This window comes from Puntigrus tetrazona, chromosome 17 (assembly GCF_018831695.1).
Source record: "Puntigrus tetrazona isolate hp1 chromosome 17, ASM1883169v1, whole genome shotgun sequence".
In the NCBI taxonomy this organism is placed as follows: domain Eukaryota; kingdom Metazoa; phylum Chordata; class Actinopteri; order Cypriniformes; family Cyprinidae; genus Puntigrus; species Puntigrus tetrazona.
Window position 1 is genome coordinate 5,027,293 of NC_056715.1, and position 23,042 is coordinate 5,050,334.

General features: G+C 38.2%; 1 protein-coding gene across 3 annotated transcripts in view; it reads left to right on the forward strand.

Annotated features, from left to right (window-relative positions):
- foxn3 (forkhead box N3) overlaps window positions 1-15,857 on the forward strand; it is a 78,530-nt gene extending 62,673 nt beyond the window's left edge. For all 3 annotated transcript variants that reach the window (XM_043263176.1, XM_043263178.1, XM_043263177.1), the window contains exons 5-6: window positions 9,461-9,569; window positions 12,155-15,857. In XM_043263176.1, coding sequence (XP_043119111.1) covers window positions 9,461-9,569; window positions 12,155-12,623 — 578 coding nt within the window. In that variant the 3' untranslated portion in view covers window positions 12,624-15,857. The remainder of the gene's footprint in view (window positions 1-9,460; window positions 9,570-12,154) is intronic.
- The last annotated feature ends 7,185 nt before the right edge of the window (window positions 15,858-23,042 follow it).

Sequence of the window (23,042 nt, forward strand, 5' to 3'; positions counted from 1 at the left end):
ATCCATCAGGGTGTTAACATCAAATCGTTGCTTCAGGCTAAAATGTGAGTCCTCTATATATAATATTGCTTTCTATATTGGTAAGTAAGTAATGCTAATTCCTTCAGATCAGTTCTCATCTACATCTTGGATGGCCTAAGGGTGAGTAAATGTTCAGCAAATTTACATTTTTGGGTGAACAGTTCTTTTAAATTAGTCCATACACTTCGAGGGCTATATGCTCATGATTTTTTAAGAGGTGAAATTAGCTGTAAATAAATTCAAAACTTATTTCTATCTGTCTTCAAATGAAGAAGGATCTCCGATTTTAAAATGTAAAATCGATTTTCTTGCCAGACAACAGCTATAGCTCTGTGACAGTTCAAAACTCACTAATTAATCGATATCAAATAAAAAATATGATATTAATATTATAATACTATTTTATGCGCCATGTATCCGATGAAAATGTGAGAATTGCTAAATAAAACCTTTTACAATTTTCACGTACTATTTATATTTTTCTCTGTACTTTACACACAAAAATTAATATGCAATGCACAAGTCGCATATCATCTACTGTTACGGTGCTTTCTGTCATCTTTGGAGCTTGATAGCCGTTGATCACTTATGCATTTTATGGAAAAAAGCAGCTTGAGCATCCTGCTAAGCATCTCCTTTAGTCGCATGCGGAAACTAAAGTGGTTAGGGGTTTGGAATGACATGCGAGTGAGTAAATATCTTTGTGAGTGGCTGAACTACCCTTTTAAAGAGGATTGTCCAGCATGTGTGTATTTGTGTTTAGCAAGGCTAGCAGAGGGGGGAGGACAGAACAAGCGCGCTCTACTGTTTTAAGCTCTACTCATGCATGCGGAGGCCATTAGAGGCTCGTAAAACTCACAGACGCTAGTGGCTTATCTGCTGGGTTGTGGAGGGCAGCGTGAGGACAGGGTCGTTATGAGAAGGGCGTGTCCCAGAGGGGCGAGACTGACTGGTGTCCACACACGTCCAGTGTCTCCGTAGTGTTTGATCCCATTCGCCCGATGTGTGTTTGTCTCCGCCACACCGCCCACAATCCTTGTTTGGGGATTTAAAGACAGAAGGGGGGGAGAAGAAGAACCGTTTGAGTGGACGCTGTTGTAGCAGCGGCTTTTCACGCTCCACTAGCATGTATCGACATGCACCAAAGCAAAGAGAGAAAACAACACAACTCCCTCCTGTGGGGTACCGCTGGGTAACTTAACACCCCACGCTCAAAACAAAAAACTGAGCTGATTTTGGAGTACTGATGGTTGGCTAATTTGCCCACCCAGGTGTGCATGTGTGTGTGTTTCAGATGTAGCTATACTCGTGGAAAAGAATTTGCTGAAAATGTTTCCTACTTTTTAGGACATAAAAAATTAAATAAAGTAATATTAAAAAAATGTAATTAAATTTAATTAAAATGTAGAAAAAAATATACACCTAAATTTAAGATTTGTGTATTTGAATTGCATATTAAATTCAATAATCATATTTTCAAAAATCAACATAAATCTGTAAAAAATATTACAATAAAACTTTAAATATTGTTTAAATATGACTAGCTGCTGAATAGGTAATATTCTATCTGAAGTGTATGAGATGGAAGCAAATTGGATTTATTAGTTTGTTTGTTTTTTTACTTTGTTGTTTTACTGTGTAATATTGTATTGAGAGCATATATATATATATAACAATTTAAAAAAAGTCCTCAACTATTTTTAATTTATATCATAATATAAAAACCTCAAACGTGATTTTTTTTTTTTCAATTGCATTCTCACCATGCATTGTATTGATAAAAGGGCATATAAGCCAAAACAAAATAAATTATATCCCATAGTCTGTAATATTAACTTCTGTAGGTAATCATTTGTGTACATTACAGCGTGTTGAAAGGTATATTTAGGCAAGGGGTGGAGTAATATTACAGTAAAATGTATCTGACAGCTAGGTGGCCCCGTTACCAGTGACAGAGCAGGATTCATTTAGCAGCTAATGTGCCAACTGTAAGCCCTTAATCTCTGAGCACTCCCGAGGCCTACGCACCGCTGCGGGGCCTGAGGCGGGCACCTGAGGGAAATTACTGACTTCTCTCAGAATTAGAGCAATTTCTGCATATCAACACGGACCACGTGACGGCACCCACACAAACACGCTCTTCGTGTTTATTCTTCGCTGTAACATGGAATGCCTCCGAGCTTAGTTTATAGCGGTACAGTAGAGTCGACGCCTTTGAGGCGACCCACTCTAGATACAGAAGTCGCTTTAATCTTATGAAAATGAAGAGGCAGGACACCCCAAAACTGTACTTTTGTCTGTTTTTTAGCTCGGAGTAGTTTTTAAAAGCACACGGATTTAAAAGCGTTCTGATGTGTGTGTGTACTATAGATTTTGCCCACTGAAACAAAAACAACACTAGCTTTATAGCCCCCTTCTTAAGTTTTCTGCCCCTCTCTGTCTTTTTCCCTCTCTTTCTCATACTGTTTTCCTCCGATATCCAATGGCTATTATCTGTTTGCCAACACGGTGTATTTTAGGAAGGAATTTTGTGTTATTAACTGCGCAATTAAACTTAGTTGTTGCTGCAAACAAGCAAATCCCTATCCGCATCATTATAAAAATGGTAATTGACCTTTCACAGGGGTTTTGTGATTTTTTTTTTTTTTTTTTTTTTTTTCCCAGATGGAGGGATGTTCCTCTGGTATGGCTCAATGCTTAACTGGGACAGCTGCTCTTGTGGATTCAAATGTGATGATCTATGCAATCGATTCTACTGTGTAGCTATCTCGACATGAAAAAGCCTGTCAGATACTGTCAGACAGAAAAAAAAAAACCGAGGTTCTTTATTAGCATTTAGAGTTCCATGGAACCTTACACTGTAGAAAAAGTTCTTAAGAGCTAACACTTTGGAATAGGGATGATTTATTAACTATTAACTGCGACCTTTCCCTCATTAAATTCATAATTTGCTGCAAAAAATGCTTTTCTGTCTTAGATTTTTTTTGTCTCATTTTCAGCAGAAATATCTAAAAATGTTAAAATCATCTTGTTTTCAGAAAAAAGCAAGTAAAAAAAAGTATGCTTTTGCTTGAAGCAAGCAAAATAATCTTGTTTTGTGTTTGAAATAAAATTATTTTGCTTATGCAAAGAATGTTGGCTAGAAAAGCATTTTGCTTATTAATAGTTAGTAAAGTAGTTGTTAATTTTAGGTATTGGGTAGGATAAGGCACTCATATGTGTTTAATTACTACTAATAAATTCTAATTCTAATTCTAGTATGCATGCTAATAAGCAACTAGTTATCAAAAATACACTACATGCAAAAACCTTTTTTATGCACTGGTTTCACTATTGGACTGTCTGTAGATTTTAGTTATAATACACCTATTCAGTTATAGTAAGCAGTCAAAAATCTTCACTTTAGACACTAAACTTTACAGTCGTATTCCTGTATATGTACTGAAGGGTTTTTTTTCAGTATTTTCTGATTTGTGACAATTGGAGCTATCAAAACTCCTTATATGGTGATATCTATTAGTTACACTCTATAATTTTTGGTAACACTACATTTAAAGCTATCCTTCTAACAGTGCAACTATACATTTAAGTACTGAGTAATATTAATTATCTACATACATTTACTATATGGTTAGGGTTAGGGATTCGGCTCAGGTTTATTATAATAAATATAAAGTGTACACCTTAAGGGACACCTTAAAATAAAGTGTTAATGATTGTTTTGTGGAGGTTTTTTTTCCCCCTTTTCCCTGTGTCTCTCTGAAAACACTCTTTTTTTACCAAAATTCGGAAAATTCTCATTGACTTGCATTGTATCAAACCTATTTAAAAAGTACTATGGAAGTCAATGGCTGCCCGCAGCTGTTTTATTACCAGCATTCTTCACGATATCTCATTTCACGTTTAACAGAAGGAATAAATGCATACACCTTTGGAACAGCGTATGAGTGACTACGTTTTGACAGAATTTCCATTTTTGTGTAGACCGTAACTTTTAAGAGTGTTTGGCGAGACCCGGCATACTGAAATGGCTTGATTGATTTTTGTTTTCAAACTTGCATACCTCAACTTGACCTCAACCACAGGTTTATTTGTAAAAACGCTGGTTGCATTTGAAGACGTGCCACTTAAAAATGCTTAACCCCGGGGGCCCTGACGCCATGCGAGGCGTCATTAAGTGAGAGCGCCTGACAACTTGTGCTAAAATCTCATCAGAGCCCAGCACTTAAATGAACGCCGGGTCTCCACCCTGTGAATAATAGATATTCTTCAAGCACTTCAACATGTTCATTTGTCTGAAGAATCAAAGGAGAGCTCACACGCCGAGCCTTCAAAACATGCGCTGGCATCCCGCCCGCCTCTGGTTTATGCAGCCGGCGCTGACTTAAAAAGAGCGTTCGCTCGCATCTGCTTTCTGTCAGGGAGAGCGTTGCGTAACGTTGAGACCCTGTGCGTTGTTTATCTTTGCGGCCTGACCTTGCTCCTGGTCGCCGGGGCGAGAGGCGGGATCTGAGCGAAATGCGAACGCTCGGATGTCGGTCTGGGTTGCCATGGCAGCCTGGTAAATAGTTGTGAAGCAGCGAGCGGAAGATTAGTCCCTAAGGAGGTCCCTTGTCACTGTGTGACCTACAAAGGGCCCTTCGATCTCTGCCAGTGTACTGACAGCAACTCCTCCTGAAATGATATCCTTAAACGGCGTTTTGTTTGGATTCGGTTTTGTGCCGTGGCAGTGGATGTGGCTCTGCGAACAAAAAGGCATCTGCTATTGAACTCGGCTACTGTCTCTCAAGACCTCATGCGTGTGATGTATGCTCTAGCCGTCTCGCGAGCGTGTGTCGAGGCTTTTATTTGGACGTGAAAGGCAGAGGGACTTCTCATAGCAACCCGGGAATCCTAGTGCTCTCTGTAGTGTGTAGAATTGTTTAAGACGCCGGCATCGCTTTGCACCGCTATTCCTGCCTCAATGCCTCAAGATAGCAGTGTATCACTTGACTGCTCCTTCCTTTTAATTCCAGCTAATGCTGACATTTATCACACTGCAAATTTTCGAGCTGAAAACCGATCCCCTCAAATCCAATATACTTCCTATAGTTCGTCTGGGAAAAGAATTAAGCTAAACGCATGGGCTTTATTGCACAACAGCAGGTGCCAAGTTTACAATACAGGGAATTTGTCATCTGCATTTCTCATTGCCTTTCCTTTTCCTTTCAGTGTCTGTCTGTGTGTTTATCTGTCTTTATCTCTTTTCTCACTGTGTCTCGCTCATTATACCCCGGAGGAGTGATTCCAGCGGATGCAGTATTAGATTAAATGAGCAGGCATGTAAATGCTTGTTTCTCGGGTGCATTTCTACAAAGCTGTAGTCACCATTAAGTCCTGCTGGTGTTAATCTGGATTCTTTTTTACTCCTTGAATTGGATATTTATGGCGCAGACGTTCCTAGAGCTGATTTTAAATCAGGCGATATACGTTTGGCTCAGTTTTTAGTCTTGGAATGAGAGATTTCAGTATGGCTCCCAAATGAGATCAGCACCAGCTTTCTTTGTATTTTTTTCTATTTGGTTCCAGATTACCTGCCTTTTTCATTTTTGTTGCTGTTAATAATATATATATATATATATATATATATATATATATATATATATATATATATATATATATATATATATATATATATATATAATAATAACAAATGTAGACATTTTAATAATTTATTTATTAAATTATATTCAATTGTTCAGAAAAATGTACCTCTGAAAAAAGGCAAAAGGTTTTTTTGTTGCTTTCTTTCATTATAAAAAGGAGCAGCGTGATTATAGAAAGTCATGTTCAGAGTTGGGGGGTGAGTAATTAATTATTTTTTTTTTTTTTTAGGATGATTTTTTTTTTTAAATGTTTGAAAATTTTGCCATCGTTTACACACCCTCATGCGGTTCTAAACCTGTTAAATTTTTAAAAAAAGAAGATGTTTTAAGGAATTTTGAGGAGTCAAACAGTTTATGGTCTCCATCGATTTCCATAGTAAGGAAAGAACTACTATAGAAGTAAGTGGAGACCATCAACTGTTTGATTACCAGCATTATTTGTGTTCAACATAAAAAAACAAACCCACACAGGTTTGGAACGAAGTGAGGGTGAGTAAATGCTGACAAAATGTTCATCATTGAATTTTCCCTTTAAAAGTCAATTGACTTCTCAGATTATCATGCTGGATCGATACTAATACACAAATAAACAGTTCTTTTAGGATCGGCCTCTATTGTGTTGCCGGTACATTTTTACAGCCATGAAGCTAAGGATTTTCTCACTGTATCAAACTCAGATACAAGTCAATCCTTTAGTCGGTCATTCTATATGGCCTCTGACCTCGCTTACTTGAACCTGTTCATACAAAAGTGTGCCAGCTGAATACAAAAGCTCCTTCAGTACACCTCCTCCTCCCTCACTGGTGTTTATACAGAAAGAAGCCCAGTGGCCATAGAGCCCATGTGCGGAGGCTGATTCTTGAGAGGATGTGGAGTCCCTGCTGTTTGGCTTTTGTGAGTAAAGAAGCGCTCGCTCTACAGAAGCAGTGGTGCGTGTCATAGGCCCGAATGTACGAATCACGCAGCCCCCAGCTGTATTGTGAGAAAACAATGGCCAAAAGCACTCTCGCCCTGAAACTCTTTGTATAAGCAGCGTTTTTAAGGTACTTCTTACTGAATGCGTAGTTTGCCCAAGGAGGAGTCCTGTCAGGACGGCTCATCTACAGATTGACTGCTGTGAAATTTCATGTGAAGGAGCTGTAAATCATGTATTAAAGGGATAGTGCACGCAAAAATGAAAATTCAGGCTTCATTTACTTACCCTTTTGTTGCAAAAAAAAGCATTGAGTGATAGGGGAACATAATGGGGTTTTTATGTACTTTGATAAGGTAATATGAAAGTTCATGGAAAGACTAAGTGTTTTCTTAGATGCCCGCTTTGTTTGAAATGAGTCCCCCTGGTGGTCAGAAATGGCAAAGGCTGGTTCTGAAGACTGTTGAGTACTTTTCTTTTACGTTTGCAAGCATGTTTGAGAACAAGAACTATTTTCAACCAAACATTTTAATTAATTAATTTATATATATATATATATAACATTTTATACCTTTTTTCAACAACAGATTTTTCTTGACAAAAACTTTCTAGGTATTATGCAAATATAAATGTTTTGCTAGATTGGTTTGTACTAATTTATCTTTTTTTGACATTTTAGCAATTTTCATAATTACAAATCTGCTTAATTTGCAGCAGTTTTAGATTAGAAACAATAACATACTATAAGCTTTTATAAACACTTTGAATAGTTTTAATTTTTAATTTTTTTTTAGGCATTTTGTTGCGTGTTTTGGTCAACTTTGTTATTTTTTTCCTGTTTTGTCTATATAGGTTTTATTACATTTATTTTAGTTAGACAAAATTTAATTTATACGAATGTTTCTAATTACACAAAGATATATTTTATTTCAAGTACCAAAATATTTTATGTGCATTTAGCTAATAGCCCTGATTGAAAGTAAAAATGTAGGTTTGACATTTGCAAGGGAGAAAAATGGATGAACCTGACTGATGAATGAGATTTTCAGTGGGAACAAACATTACACTGATAGCCAACTCAGCTGTCCCCTGTTAGAATAAAGTTGTTAAAGAGAGAATTATAGAGAAACTGACTTTTCAATACAGTATTGTGCATTAGGGCCACCGTTTCCGTGGCCATCTGCCACCAACATTAATACGCTTGAGAGGAAGGCCGAGAGAGAGAGAGAGCGAATGAACAGTCTGATAGCATTTGTGCACTGACTGCCTCTGCAGTGGCCCCTGAGAGTGCCAGGACACCTTCCCATGGGCATCACGCCCGCCGAATCTCTGCTGATGTTTGCACAGCTCACGTGTGTGCCCAGCTTCCTGGAAGTCACCGTCCACGGTACTTTATTTATTACCTGCTGTTAAACGCAGCATTATCCGCGCATAATGCCACATAGAAAATCCCGGTCAATGGCGCATTCATTGCCATCGCAGATCTGTATTTCTTTTCTATTGAGCCAGCGAACACTTTTTTTTTTTTTTTTTTTTCGCCTTTGTTTAACAGCTCTCATCCACATAAAAGAGGGAACATCCCCAGGCACAAAAGCCTCACTGGCTTCCTTCCTGATGTGGCTGCGCCGTGAATGCGCTTTGCTTTTGTGTCCTGCTGTTGTTTCTGATGCCTGGATGGATGGCTCGACATGAACCGCCTACAATAGGGCGAGATCATTAGCCATTCAGTTTGCTAGCCCATCCACGCTAATTGGTGGAGAGCCGCACATCTCTGTCAATTCTCATTGTGCACTCGGTTAGCTGGGACGGCCTCTGTCACAGGGCATCGCTTCACCTTGTTATGGCAGCGTGTTCCCTCAGGGTGGAGAGGCGGGTGAAGAGGGCACCCAGCCAGCCCAGATGTTCCTTTCGGCTTCGCAGCCGCATCTCGCTGTCACCTAGTTCTGTGACTATGGCATACATAGGGGGACCGGTTGCCTAGGCAACAATGCTCCCGTCTAATGGCCAGATCAGTGTGCTGGATTCTGAATGGATGGTTATTTTGTCCTTTTTTTGTGTTCGCCATCTGCTGCCAGTCCAGGTTCGTTGTCCAGATGGAGCTATATGTTGCCCCGTACTTGGACGGAGAAAAGGGCAGCGGCCATTAGGTCTGTTTGACTGCGGCGCCAAAATTGCGGTTAACCCTGGTTAACCCTCATTAAAAGAGGATGCTGCACTGATGCACATAACAGGGATGTATGAAAGTTTTTTGGATGCGGAGTGTGACCTCCATGAAAAAGGCCTAATAAAGAATAATTCATATGTGTTCGATTTTATAATAAATATTTGTTAAAGTGTGTGTGTGTAATCGTATTCATTTCTTGACATACTTGGTGTAATCTGTCTTGTCAGTTGTTTTTATTTTTTATTTGTTTATGAAGTTACATGTAACATGCACTTGTAGCATTATTAGCATTTTATCGAACAGCATATGCAATAAAGTAATAGACCACTTCCTTGTAAAATCCGAGTGACCAATGTACAAGACCTGGCAAAAAAAAATTGAGTTAGTTCACCCAAAAATGAAAATTCTGCCATTAATTCCTCACCCATATGTCGTTCCAAATCTACATTCATCTTTAAGATATTTTTGATGAAATCCAACAGCTTTCTTGGCCTGCACACGCTCTTAAAAATTAAGGTGCTAAAAAGGATTTAAAAGTGATGTCATAGAAGAACCGTTTTTGCTTCCACAAAGAAATCTGAATTATAACCTCAAGAATGTTATTTTTCTGCTGTTATAGATGTAGTGAAGCAAGATTGTTTACATTGTGCATTTTTGCTCCCATATGCTTTCAGGTAGCATTTGCATTAATGCGCATTATCTGTGTTCTCTCCTCAGTCCCTCAGGGAGTGATCCAGAACGGAGCTCGAATGATGAGCCAGGGCCTCTTCCCAGGAATCCGACCCCTTCCCATCAACCCCATTGTCAGCAGGACAGCCGCTGTCAGGTCAGTCCTGTCCCTCAGGTCACTTTCAGCCCATTTCCCTACTCATGACATGATTGACAGGTTTATCAGCCAATCGGAATCATGCTTACACTGCAGTGCTTTGGCTCATATCTTATCTCTCCCTTCGACTCTCTGAAGTCTGGCTGCTCTGTTCCTCACATTTCATTAGATCAGAGCAGCCAGGTCATTGCAGACATCAGCGCAAAGTCTTATCCGGGCTAAGGCCCCAGTCTTGCATGCGTGATGTGACATGAATAATTGATCACAAACACTAAGTTTTTTTTAATGGCATGACCAAACACGCAGACTGACTGTCTTGCCGTGAAACATTTATAAGCTACGGCTCGGAAACAGGCCGCCTCACAGGTACAGCATGCTAGTGTCGGTGCACTGCAAAATCTACACGAAATGTCCCCTTAGCTGAAGGTAAATGAGCGCAGATTCAAGCATTCCAAGCTCTGCTGTAGCTCAGACAAGATGTGTTTTGCAATAAAATGATAGAAATAGAACATAGTGCTCAGAAAGGTGGGAAAAAAACAATGACCAGTTAAAAGAGGGGTGTGCAATGTGCTTTGAGACATTTGCCTGTATTTTGAAAATGTCTATGTCCAAAATGTCTAAGTCTGAGTCAAAGAACCCCGACATTGAAAAAACACTACTCAATTTTTTAAGGTGTTTAAACTAATTTTATTGAATGTCAATCTAAAATAACTTGATTGCAACCACTTGTCTTAAAGTTTTTTGGGGTTTTTTTTAATTTCAAAGATTTTTTTAAAACTAATTTCAAAATCTGCATAAAACCGTTTTAAAGGTTAAAAAGGTTTAAAAGTATTATTTAGAAAACTTCTTAGGAATTATTAGGCATCATAAATAAGAATGAATAAACTGTCATATATATATATATATATATATATATATATATATATATATATATATATATATATATATATATATATATATATATATATATATAAGTTAAATAAATCAAATAAATTAGTTGAACAATTAATATTTTGACATCTTTACGCACATTTCCCCCTACTTTTCTTTCCTCACACACACACACACTGTATATAGTAGCACACTGTAAAGAATAATACAACAATGAAAATTACTCATGGAAATAACGTTACAGTAAATTTTATTTATTCCTTTTGTAGCGAAATATGACTCAGACACGTTTGTTTCCTCATTTCTTGTTTTATTAACATAACACAAAAGCCTAGACCTGATAAATATCTCCGATTGCCTCTGTTATGAAAAGAGCATTCAGGATCAGTTCTCCTCTGCCCATGCGTCTGCTCAGGCTCTCAGTTGCTGTATGATGCATATATATCGTGCAGTGACAGGCTGCATACAGTCCAAAGAGTAAAACAGCCTCTTTTGCCTCTTTAAAATGAGTGACACTGCATTTAGGCATTAATTATTGAAGCAGTTTCTTTAGCCTGCTGTGTTATGGCTATAATTTATGAGTCATAAATGCACATATGAGGCAGGAAGTGGGAAAGCTCTTAGGATTATTTTTCGAACCACAGAGGGAGTTTTAACGTTTCTGCAAAGCGCGGCAGGATGTTCTTTGTCACTCAGAGCTGCTGCTATATAAACTGTGACCAGAAGCACAAAACAAGCATCACTTAAAAGACACTTCATTACTGTTTCTGAGGGTAAGAGGCATAAATAGAGCTCAACTGTCTTTATTTGCCATTTTTCATCATATTATTTTAGCCAAAAGTGGAGAGTTGTGTAATCCACCAATTAATTTGCTTTTTAATGATGTTGTTGGCCAACTAAAGAGGTGCTTCAAAGCTCAAGTGTGTTTCAGAGACAAATGTTTAATTGTTTTTAACATTTAAGGATGAGGCGCTTGAAGGCTGCGGTGCTTACCAGCACATAACACAAATTCAAGAAAAAAGAGGTGGTTTTAAAAAATAAATTATGCAGCACAACTGTTTTTCATACTGATAATCATAAAAGAAAATGTTTATTGGACATGTTAAACTGATTTATGAAGGATCATGTGAGGCAACTTTGCATCCCCTAAATAAAAAGAGAAAAATATATATATATGTATATATATATATATATATGTGTATGTATATATATATATATATATGTGTGTGTGTGTGTGTGTGTGTGTGTGTGTGTGTGTATATATATATATATTTAAATAGAAAGCAATAATTATAAATTAATTAAAATTGCTTCACAATATTACTGTTTTATACTGTTTTTGATCAAATAAATGATGCATTTTTTTCTATTAATTTTATGTGAAATATTACCTAAGCATATTCTCGACAGGTTTTAGATGTACTCACTTTATATAATAACAAATGGAATGAATTTATTCCTGTGTTCCAGAGCTTGTTGCCATCTGTGCGAAAAACTGCGAAACATCAGTACAGAGTGTCCATGTTACACATATTATTATAATTAATTGTTATAGTAGTATAATTACAAGCAGCTCCACAAAATAATTACACAGTAAGCGCATGCAGTTCATTTGTTTTACTCAGCGTTTACACAGTACAACAGGAACCGCATGCGTGCACTTAGACTAATGCATCTCTCATCTGTGTTAATAGGTCAGTACTCGGGTACAGAATAACCAGCGACGGCGAGCCAACCCGTAACTCTCCGCTGGTCAGCAGCGACCCCAAAGAGGACCACACCTACAGTTACGCCAAATCTTCCAGCTCGGATGTTGAAGAAGAGGCCAACTGCGATGGAAGCGAGGTGAGCTTTCACGCCAACGAGGCCGGCAGCGATGCAGAGGAGGACGACAAAAGCAAAATCAAGAAGGAGCCCAAGGAGTGGTCCGTGGACGCCCTCGCTCTGGCCCAGCACAAGAAACGGCAACATTTGACAAAGGTCAAACAGAGAGTGGCCAGTGACACTCTTCCTCTAAAAAAGAGGCGTACAGAGAAGCCTCCGGAAAGTGACGACGAGGAGATGAAGGAGGCGGCCGGGTCCTTGCTTCATTTGGCGGGAGTCAGGGCTTGTTTGAACAATATCACCAACCGGACGGCAAAGGGGCAGAAAGAGCAAAAATAATGAACTGACTGTATTATAAAGAGGAAAAAAACATCACTTTGAATAGAATTTACTATTTTTTTCCAGGACATCAGGTGAATTCTACTGATTTGTGGCAATATCAACAATCACTTTGTTTTCCTATCTTTATAGGTAACATTTTACTGAGGGTTCCTTGTTTTAGTTCAATTTTTGTTAATTTTATTGTGAGGTTTTTTTGTTTTGTTTTAATCTACGGAGATTGAAGCCATAGCCTTCCCTTTTTTAAGATATTCAGTAAAGCATTTCATTCGACTGAGAGAGAAAAGTGATAAAATTGCCCTGCCCCGTTGTCATATTTAAAGAGACAGTTCACCTCAAAATGAAAATTCTGTCATTCGTTCATCTTTGGAACTGTTTTGTTTTGTTTTTTACGCAAATAAAATTAAATCAAATCTAAAAATATTTCTGTCCCTAGTCTTCTAGAGAGACATGCTTTATATGATGAACAGGTATAATTTATAATTAAGCGAACAATATTTCTAAAACTCAAATTTGGTCATAGAAGCTCAAGCATGTTTGCTTAAAAAAAAAAAAAAAAAGAACCAATGATGTTCTTAATTGTGTTTCTTCAGAAGACTTGATTTTTTTTTTTGTTTTTTGTTTTAATAAATTTTTTTCCCTTATGAATTGGCTGAAAAAACTTTTTAATGGCAAAGAAATCTCTCACATTTCATTAAAAATTCGTCTTCATTCGTGTTCCAGAGATGAATCTTTGGGTTTTGGAACGACATGAGGGTGAATAAAGTGTAATAAATTGACAGAATTGTAATTTTGAAGATAACCAATCCTTTAAAAACATGACAAGAAATTGTGTTGTGCAGCGCGTTCTGCAGCCAGAGTAGTTCTCCAGTTAATTATGAGTTATAGTAATCTCTGCTGTAATATAAGATGTTTTAGAAGCACAGGGCAGTGCCAAAGACAATCCTCAAGCAGTTTCTGTGATGTCACTTCCCCTCGATGCTCTGGCCGATAAAGCATCTTGTGGAAAACACTCATGTCTGTAGTTGTCGTTTGGCTCGTATGAACCATAGTTCACTGGGATGAGAGTAAAGCCATAAGCTTTTGTCAAGGTGTTTTTGGAGTCAAAAGTGATACACTTACCAATAATTCTCTTAAAACTGCCCACATTTTTTTTTTTCCTAAGCAATCAAATCGAGTGATATTTTCCATCTAAACCGGTAGTGGATGGTGATACTCCTTTCTTCGGCACAATGAAAATTAAAACTTGGAGCTAAAGCTACAATACCTGCCAATTGTATTTTAAAAGCAGACAATAATGACTGTGGAGTTGTTTTGTGTTTGTTCATTTGTTTACGTTTTTTTTTTTTTGTTTTTTTTTATTTGAAACCCTCGTGATGTAATAAGCAATTTCATCCAGTCAGGATAAACACTGTATAAAAGTAACACTAGACCATTTTCATTTCTTAATTTAAGCAATGTAGCCAGCAGGATTTTCCAAATCGTGTTGCATGGGTTCTGTAAAGAAAAAGAAGACAGTTTTTTTAAAAATCAAAGTTCATGTAAGGTAAATAATGTATTTAGCATGGAGCATGAATTATTTTCATATAAATATAGATCCTAGAGAACTAAGGCACCGCCTCTAATTTCTATGCCAATAGGCCTAGTCTCTTTTGTTGTTTTTGTCGGATTTGATTTCCATTTGTCGTCCTCATCGCCTTTGTGTTGAAGCAGGCATCTTAACAATTACCTTCTTCAGGGACAAACACTGACTGTTGGGAAACTCTCTCTGCAATACGAGGACTCGGGCCCGGGTCGTCTCGGTCCACGCTAGCGACCGTCCCGAAAACCCACGAATATCCGCTACGTCAATGTCCGTGTCGTCAAGGAGAAGTTCGTAGTGAGTGTCAGTCCCCTTCCGGCTCCGTGCCTGCTTTACTTCCATATGTAATCCGGATGTTCGTGTCTGTGATTTATTCAGGGTCTTCCATTTTGTTCCACGAGACTTTGGATCTGCGGTTTTGTTTTTTTGTTTTTTTTTCCATTTTATTCCTGTATTTACATGTAGCACTGTTCAGGAGTCATCAGTATTGATTCAGTTCTTCTCGGTACAGGCAGTCAGACAGTTATTTACGCCTCCGCGCATATATTTAAGCACTTATAGACAATAAAAACAAGTGATAACAGAGCTCAGTGCAAACGCTAGTGTATATATTTTCACGACCTCACCGAATTGCACTTTTATTGTTTTATCGTATAGTAAAGAACTTAAGGATTCAGTGCCAAAGCCTGTAATGACTCTATACACTGCAAAACGGACGATGCATACTTGATATGTCAGTCACAAACATGTCAATAAGTTGTAGCATTTCTGTCAAGTACTCATGCATAAGATATTCCCCATCGTATTTGTTAATATCGCACTGCAATGCTGTGTTTCATGAATCCACACTGCCTTCCCCGTTCATCCGACGATGATGATAATGGTTCGACCCGATGTTTTGTAGTGTGTTGAATGTTATATCTGACCCATGAGTGTTAATGTGATGTCTCCAGTTGGCATGCCTTTCCCTAACCAAGCTAGACATTTCTTGACGAAAAATAACCCTGATTATAACCTTGTCTGCTGGTCTTTATGAACATCTGTCATATCACATTTCCGTTCAATATGCTTCAAACTGGGAAACCGGTAGCAGAGAGAGCTATGAGTCCTTTATACACTGCCTTCCTTCAAAGACAACACTCACTACGGAACTTTTCCTTTCTAGTTCTTTCAGAGGAACCTGAAACATGTTAAAAAGCATCAAGAAGAGCCAGCCAAAAAAAATGTTAATAGGAGGCGAAGTGTTTCTTTTTCTTCCCATCGTGTGTTTTTCTTTTGTTTCGTTTCGTTTCGTTTGTTTGTTTTTTGTTGAAAGGTTCCTGTTAACTGCCATTCTGTTACGTGTTTGAGTTGTTTAAGATGAAAGTAACGGAATCCATTTGGTTTGTGATGAAATATTCAGTCTGACGGCATGTGCACCCTGCTAATATGTCAATATAGAGGCATAACTGCACTCTGTATTTCCTTCGACTTGTAATCATATTGCCAAAGACAACAATTTTATCGATTAATGTAAATACCACTTTGTCCATTGCTCTGACAAATTCTGTTGGTTTTCGTTTCGTTTTATTTTTTTTTCCAACCCTACCATCAAGTTTCTGTGATGTATTGTCTTCCAGTTGCAATAAAAAAAAAAAAAGTTGCAAAGGTGATCCTGGACTAGCATGATGGTTTTGTGCAGCTCTAAATCCAGCGTTAACATTTTTGCTTAAAATAATCATAACAATGGGAAATTGGAAAAATTGCCAGTTTACTTATGACATTTCTAAATGTTGTCGCTTCGTCGTAATATGTGTGCAACCACGACTAAGAATCAAAAATCATATAAAGGTAATTATATTGTATGAATAAACTACATAAACGTGCAAAAGTTTGGAATCAACTAAATATTTAAATGTTTTTAAAAGTTTCTCATGGTCACCAAGATTTTTTTGGCCCCTAAAAAGGAAAATACAGTAAAAAAATAGTTATATTGTGAAATATTATTAACAATGAATGTAACTATTTTCTATTTTAATATATTTTAGAATGTAATAAATGATTGTGAAGGCGATGCTGAATTTCCAGCAGGATCTCCAGTCTCCAGTGTCACACGATCAGCTATTCACATAAATCATTCTTCTACGCTGATTTGGTGCTCAAGGAACATTTATTATTATTGATGAAAACAGTAGAACGTTGATAAAAGCGCTTGTGCTGTTGTGCATCCTTGTTGGACGAAAAGTTTTTTAATAAAATTAAATCCTAGACGTCATTTATCAGCCCTGATGGAGTCTGTGGCCTGTTCTTAATCAAAGAGTGAGCGTTTGGAAATCACAACTGCCTCCCCTGCACCCTGTCACCACACCCATGCTCGCCTGTGTTGCTATGCAACTGCAGGAAAAGAGAGACTGAAAATGTACAAGCTTTTTGCCAGACAGACATACAGAGTTCATCTATTTTGCAAGGGTTACGAACAGGTTACCGGAGCCGAGATAACGCGCGCGCTTGGCTTTACACCGATATAGACCGGGGGAAATTCCATTCAAAACAAAACTAAACACCAAACAAATGTCATTATTCAATTTGCGCTGTCTGTGGGTGTTTGCGTGGAGTTTGGCATATTCGTGACCTCGTCGTACAATCTCTGCAAACATCGCGCTGGCAGTCAAAAGGCTGTTTCGTTTACTCAGTAAATCTGTCTTAGCGTTCCTCTGAAATCTCCCACGAGAGTCTGCGCGCAGCCCTAAAAACACACTTCCAAGAGACGTATCGCATGCGTTTGTTGCCAAGGAAACAAAGCGAGGTGGCTTTCATTCCAGCACATCCGGATGTCTTTTTTTTTCTATCGGCAGAACGTAACGTAATATGAAAAACTGCACTGGGGTTTATCGTATCGTTGCGTCTGGGGAGCGACTGCCCCCTTCGTCACCTAAAAAGTTGTCATCTCAGGAGGTTTATTTGGATTTGAAGGACCCGACAACCAGAACTAACACTTCCCACCTGCAACTTTTACTCGTTTGCAAGGTAGCAGGGAGCCGAGGCGCTCATTGGCAGCGCGAATCAATAAGTGCGCTCTTTGATGGAATGCGCAGCGAGATAATAACCATTCAAATCTGCCACGCGGTGCCTTCAATTTGTCGGTCCTTGTAAGTCAGACACAAATATGGGAGTATTACAGCAAATCTGTGGCATTAAGGGAAGAATGTTTGAATACATTTGCAAGTCCATACATCTTGCCTTAATCTGCCTGATTTGCATGAGGGCACAGTCGAGGGATTTGAGGAGAAATTGGAATCTCTCGTACGACGGCTGGAGAAACGTGCCAGGACTTCATCAGCGAGGGCATGTGTTTCAGGTCTACACGGTCTCTCTGCGAAATCACCAGGGTTTGATCGGTTAGACATGCTTCTATCTCGTTCGTTCATGTATAATAAAGAGTAAAAAAACCCGCTTACGTTACCTGAGGTGAACCCTGAACGTCGTGAAGCACCGTGTGATCACTAACTAGATTTACAGCGCTTCACTTTGCAGCAAAAGATTAGATTTTAATACAAATGGCACATTCAGGTGCAGACGCGAACGGAAACCGTCTAAACTCTTAATATTCTAGATTTTATTCATGTTATGTGCACAACACAACAAAATTGCCACAATTTACTAGGTATTGAGGCTTGTTTCTGTTGTGGAGATTTGTTTCCATTGTTGTGGCCTGTTTCAGTTGTGTTGTGTCAATGTTGCGTAGGAGCTTTTTTCCATTGTGCTGTGCTAATTTTGTTGCGTTTTGCATTGTTTATATTGTGTTATGCACTGCTGGGCCACTTTAAGGTGTGAAATTAACAGAAATGTAATTTACCTGAGAAGAAATGGACAAAGATAACAGATAAAGCTAAATTTTATTTATGCATTTTTTTATTTGTCGTAAACCATTTTTAACATGGTTGATTACACACATTTTACTATATTTGATAAAATCAAGATATGTTACCTGAAAACATCTCAAATATCTTACGCTTCTCAAATGGTTCCTCAACGGCTAAAGATCGTTAAGGAGATATACAACTCATTATGCAAATAAACGTATGGAAGATGCCTATCGGAAATCATTACAATGTTACAATTATACATTGCAATGGCATCATTAGTGTTAAATGCCGAGTGTTCTATCTAGTTAATTAGAAAGTTTAAAATGGGTCAAAATGAGTTAAAACGGATCAAATAATCCTAATCCAAAGTCTGACTATGGAAATGATTCCATTGCATACACCATGTCTGCCTTAACTTGCAAGGCCTCACCGGAGTCAAGCAACAATTGAAAAAGACAGAACGTCACACAATGTGCTTTGGGCTTAAGAGATGAACTAGGCGAAGTTGTGTGAATCATAAGGTAAAGAGAGAGAGAAAAGAGGGAGCAAGTAATGAATCTGACATTTTCCACAGAGGCTGTGCTGACGAAGCAGATGGAAATGCCAGCTTGAATGGTTCCCACTTCTGCGTTTTGCTCTCCACACCATGCTTTCCATGAATTTTACACCTTTGGACACTGAGTTTCAAATCAGGACTGATCTCTCTCTTCCCCTCTGTCTTTCTCTCCGTCACTCACTTATTCTCCCTTTCACTTTTATACGCACACACTTTTCTCTCAGTTACAAATGAGCCTGCGGTAAAATTAATGTTCTGTAACCATCGCGCTAACTGCAGGTACCCCGTTTCTGCACCGACGGCAGCTAATGCCCTTGATCTTTCATTAGGAGTCCACCTAAAAAACCTCAGGGAAAGCTGGAATCAGTGGAGCGAGCGAGAGGAGGAGAGAAAGCCCTTCCATCAGCAGCCAAGTCTGTCCATCCGGCCTTTATCACAGAAAGGACTTCAACTACTTTGTAATTCTCCACTAACTTTTTGCAGTTTCTCCTGCACTACAGTACAATTAATCTGTCTGATTTCTGTATTTTCTTGACACCAGCCGAGTGTCAAGTCTGGTATTTTTTTCCCTCATGTTTGTGGTCTTTCACATTTTAAAGATCTTTTCAGATTCAAAAAAAATCTTTTAGCGCGTGCCAGGCCTTATTTGAGTTCAAATAACAGTTTAATTAAAAGTGAAATTAAATTAAAATTAACTCTTTCAAGCAAGGATGCCTTAAACTGATCAAAGGCTTTCACGCTGGTGCAAACTGTAAAGTTAATTGTGTTCTTTTAAAATTTGTCTTAAAATAATCCTGTAAAAGATACATATCACTGTTTCTAAAAATATAACTGTTTTCAGCATTGATAAGAAATGTTTCTATAAGCATATCATAATGCAGCCTTGGTGAGCATTAGAGACTTTTTTCAAAAACAAAGAATCATACCAAACTTTTGAGCATGATTAAACAAAATACACTGGAAATACGTACCATTGCGGAAGTAAATTTTGCCATTTTTGTTCAAATAATGGTACCTAATGGAACTACAAATGGTATTTTCCAACATCATTCACCATTGTTTGGTCCAAAAAAGGTGACATATGCTTTCATAAATTCACATTTGTCTGCTTAAGACTAAAAAGCTGCTCACCTCACCATGAAGAAACTGTCCGAAATTACATCAGGTTTACATCAAATCTGTCTTAAAAGAAATTGAATTAAATGAAAATTCTTCAAATCATTTATTCACCCTCGAACACAAAGATTTGTTTATAACCACGCTGATTTGAGTCACCACTTTTTTTTTCCTACTATGGAAGTCAGTGGTGACCAAAACAGTCTGGTTACAAACTTTATTCAAAATATCTTCCTAGAATTTTTTAGAACTACTCGAGGGTGGGTGAATGATGACAGAATTTTCATTTTGGGTGAACTATTCCTTTAACATTGAGTCTCCAATTCCAGTGTAGTTTATTGTGTAATGAGTAACTTGCTTTGACAGGAAATTAACCACATTGGAAGGGCATTTTAAAATCTGAGGTGAAGTCGAAAGCGCATGGACCACTGGATAAGCACTTGGCGCTATCGATCATTTTCCACCCGGTGTAGCAATCAAACCCGCCTATTAGTCAGCTTTGTACGGCACAGCCACCTGCAGACAGAAGAGACCCCATTGATTTGCTATGAGTTCATTGAGAACTTATTTAGAGAATTAATGTGTCTTGGCGAAGGGCTGCAGCTGCTCTGATGGAGACTGCCATTATAAAATTAGGCTGTCCGACGGATTCATTTGGATCCAGATGCACAGCTACTCCTGCAATCTCATTTAACTGGACAGGTTTATTCCTCCCTGGAGAACTGATGTATTCATCAGATTTTAAAGGCCTGTGCGGACTGATGTGGATCAGAAACAAGCATGAGATTTATTAGATCAACATTTGAATTAAACTACACAAGGAACGTGGCATAAAATCTCTCTGATATGTTGTGCCAGCTTGGGATTCGGTTATTGACTTTGTTCGCAGGAGACATTCTGGCATGCAGATGTAAATATGAAGGGAAGGCCGTGGTGCGTCCCTGATCCACACAAATTGGATGTAATGTCATATGAGATTTACAGCTTGGTGCCTCCTTTAACACTGAAACTGTATCAGCGCCTTGGCTAAGTCTATGATGGCCTCATCATTTCTCTTTGACAAGAGAAAAGCAAGATTGAACTCAGTGTCTCCTTGCGACAGAGAGAGAGAGAGGGAGAGAAAGAGAGAACGAGACAGAAGAAAAGAGAAATGCGCCAAAGCCCTGGGCATTTTAATTGTGATGAAAGTAGGTTAACCAGAGGGGATAAATTACCAGCATGTGGAATGGATGAGAGACTAGGGAGCGTGTGAATGGTCCTCCCTCTCACCTTGACTCCTAATAAGACACATGTGCCAGGGAGCAGACTGACTATTCTGGGTTACAGCGTGCCTCATCCAAGTTCCATTAGCATCAAAAATGTAGCACTAAAATACAAAAAAAGTGTATTTTTGAACCATTCATTGCTGTATATTTATAAAATCATCCCTATTAATATCCAGTTGTAACTAGGAATTAGACACGCTTCGGTCTGGATCCAATCCTTAAATGATCTGAGATGACTGAACACCTGAAAAGAGATGATGTCATCCCCTCAGAGGACGCCAACCCTCAGAATTACTCAACTTTGCCATAAGTTAAATATATTAAGTTTCTACAAGAATAAACTTAATTTCCTGTAAATCCGCTTCGCATGCGATTTATATCATAAAAAGCTACATACGAATAAATTTAATTTGAACTGAACTGAATCGAATCCTTGAAAACATCTACGCTACTTAATAATTTTATGGAAACCGTTATACATGTTTGCTTGTACTCTATGATAAGCAGGATTTCTTAATAATTAAAGAATGAATAAATACCACTGAAATAAATACATTTATATTGCAAAAATGTTACGACTTTACTAGAAATTTTGATCGATTTATTATGTCCTTGCTAAACAAAAAGTATAAATAAAGAAAAAAACCTTAACTAAACTTTATAACTAGGCTATTGCCGTTATAAACCTGTAAATAACTATTACACAATAACTTTATACCTCAATAATAGTCTATAGACTGTATTTTATAAACTATTATTTTAGACTCATTTGCAACATAAGCTATTAATTGTCCCGTTTGCATCTAAGTTATTTCTTTTTATAAACAAAATAATGATAAAACTTCAAAAAAACTTAAACAATTAAAGCTAAGCCATAAAAGACAGCAGCCTACCCCTCGGCGCGTTTTTATTTCGAGCTGTAGCCTATGCTTTGAAAACGATCTTCTTCGTTAATGCGCTCGACTCGAGAGGTCTCAGATGTAGGCTATGACTCCAGGAATGACGTGGGGACTGTTCAGCGCGAGGGCAGATGCCCGCCGTCCCTGGCAACAGCGAGAAACGGCACAGCGTCACTTGTAGTTATGCAACGCGCTGCTAACGCACAGACAGCCGAGCGCGTGAGAGCCCGAGCGAGCGCTTTCATTAAGGACTCCGAGAGCTCAGCAGGGTCTCTGCCATTTCACGTACAGAGCGCCAGAAATCACCCCGCTGCTAATGCTAAAAATAAAGCTTTCCTTTCACCGACGGATGCGGTGACTTGAAAGTTGTTTTGTGTTTACTTTTTTCACCTTCTTATTCTTTTTCCCTCTCGTGGGTTCCTGGGAAAAGGTCCCTGGCTTTTTCAAAGCTTGACAGGTTGATAGACAGGAATGGGTTCAAAGAGTCTGTAACCTTAACGCACAGCTGTCTGAGGTCTTTACTGATCGTACAGGCAATACATGCGGATTGAAAACAAGAGTTAGGCTGCTTCATATGACAAGATTCATTCCTTTAAATTGATTTCTTTTTTTTTTTTTTGGCTATTTGAAGAATTGCATCGGGCCTTGTTGTTAATTTATATTAACTGGTTTCCAAAAAGTAAATTTATAATCAGTTCATTAATATAAAAAAACACGTGGCTGGTACAGTTGCTTCTAATGTAAGGCTTTATAAGAACTTTGGCGCCCCCTGTAGGAGATATTTATGCTGTACATAAACTATGCCACTTACAGGCTAACTCTCTGACTTTATTTGGATTTTTAAATCGTGCATCTTAACTTTGAAATAATATGTGCCTTGTCCCGTGATTCCTAAATAGGAATTACTGTGCAGAAATATTAAATATAAAAAAGCTGCAAAACGCAGACATGCCAAAGCACAAAACCAAAACAAGAATTTACATCCAACAGATGGCGTAACGTGTGCAAGCAATGAGGTAATTAGACGTTAAATACGTTAATGTATGTAAATCCACGACATGACTGTTTATGACATGTCTTTCAGATAAAGAAAGCCCATGGAGTAGACACGAAATAGACCTTTTAAATTCAAAGCAGTCACATTAATTTCATTAAA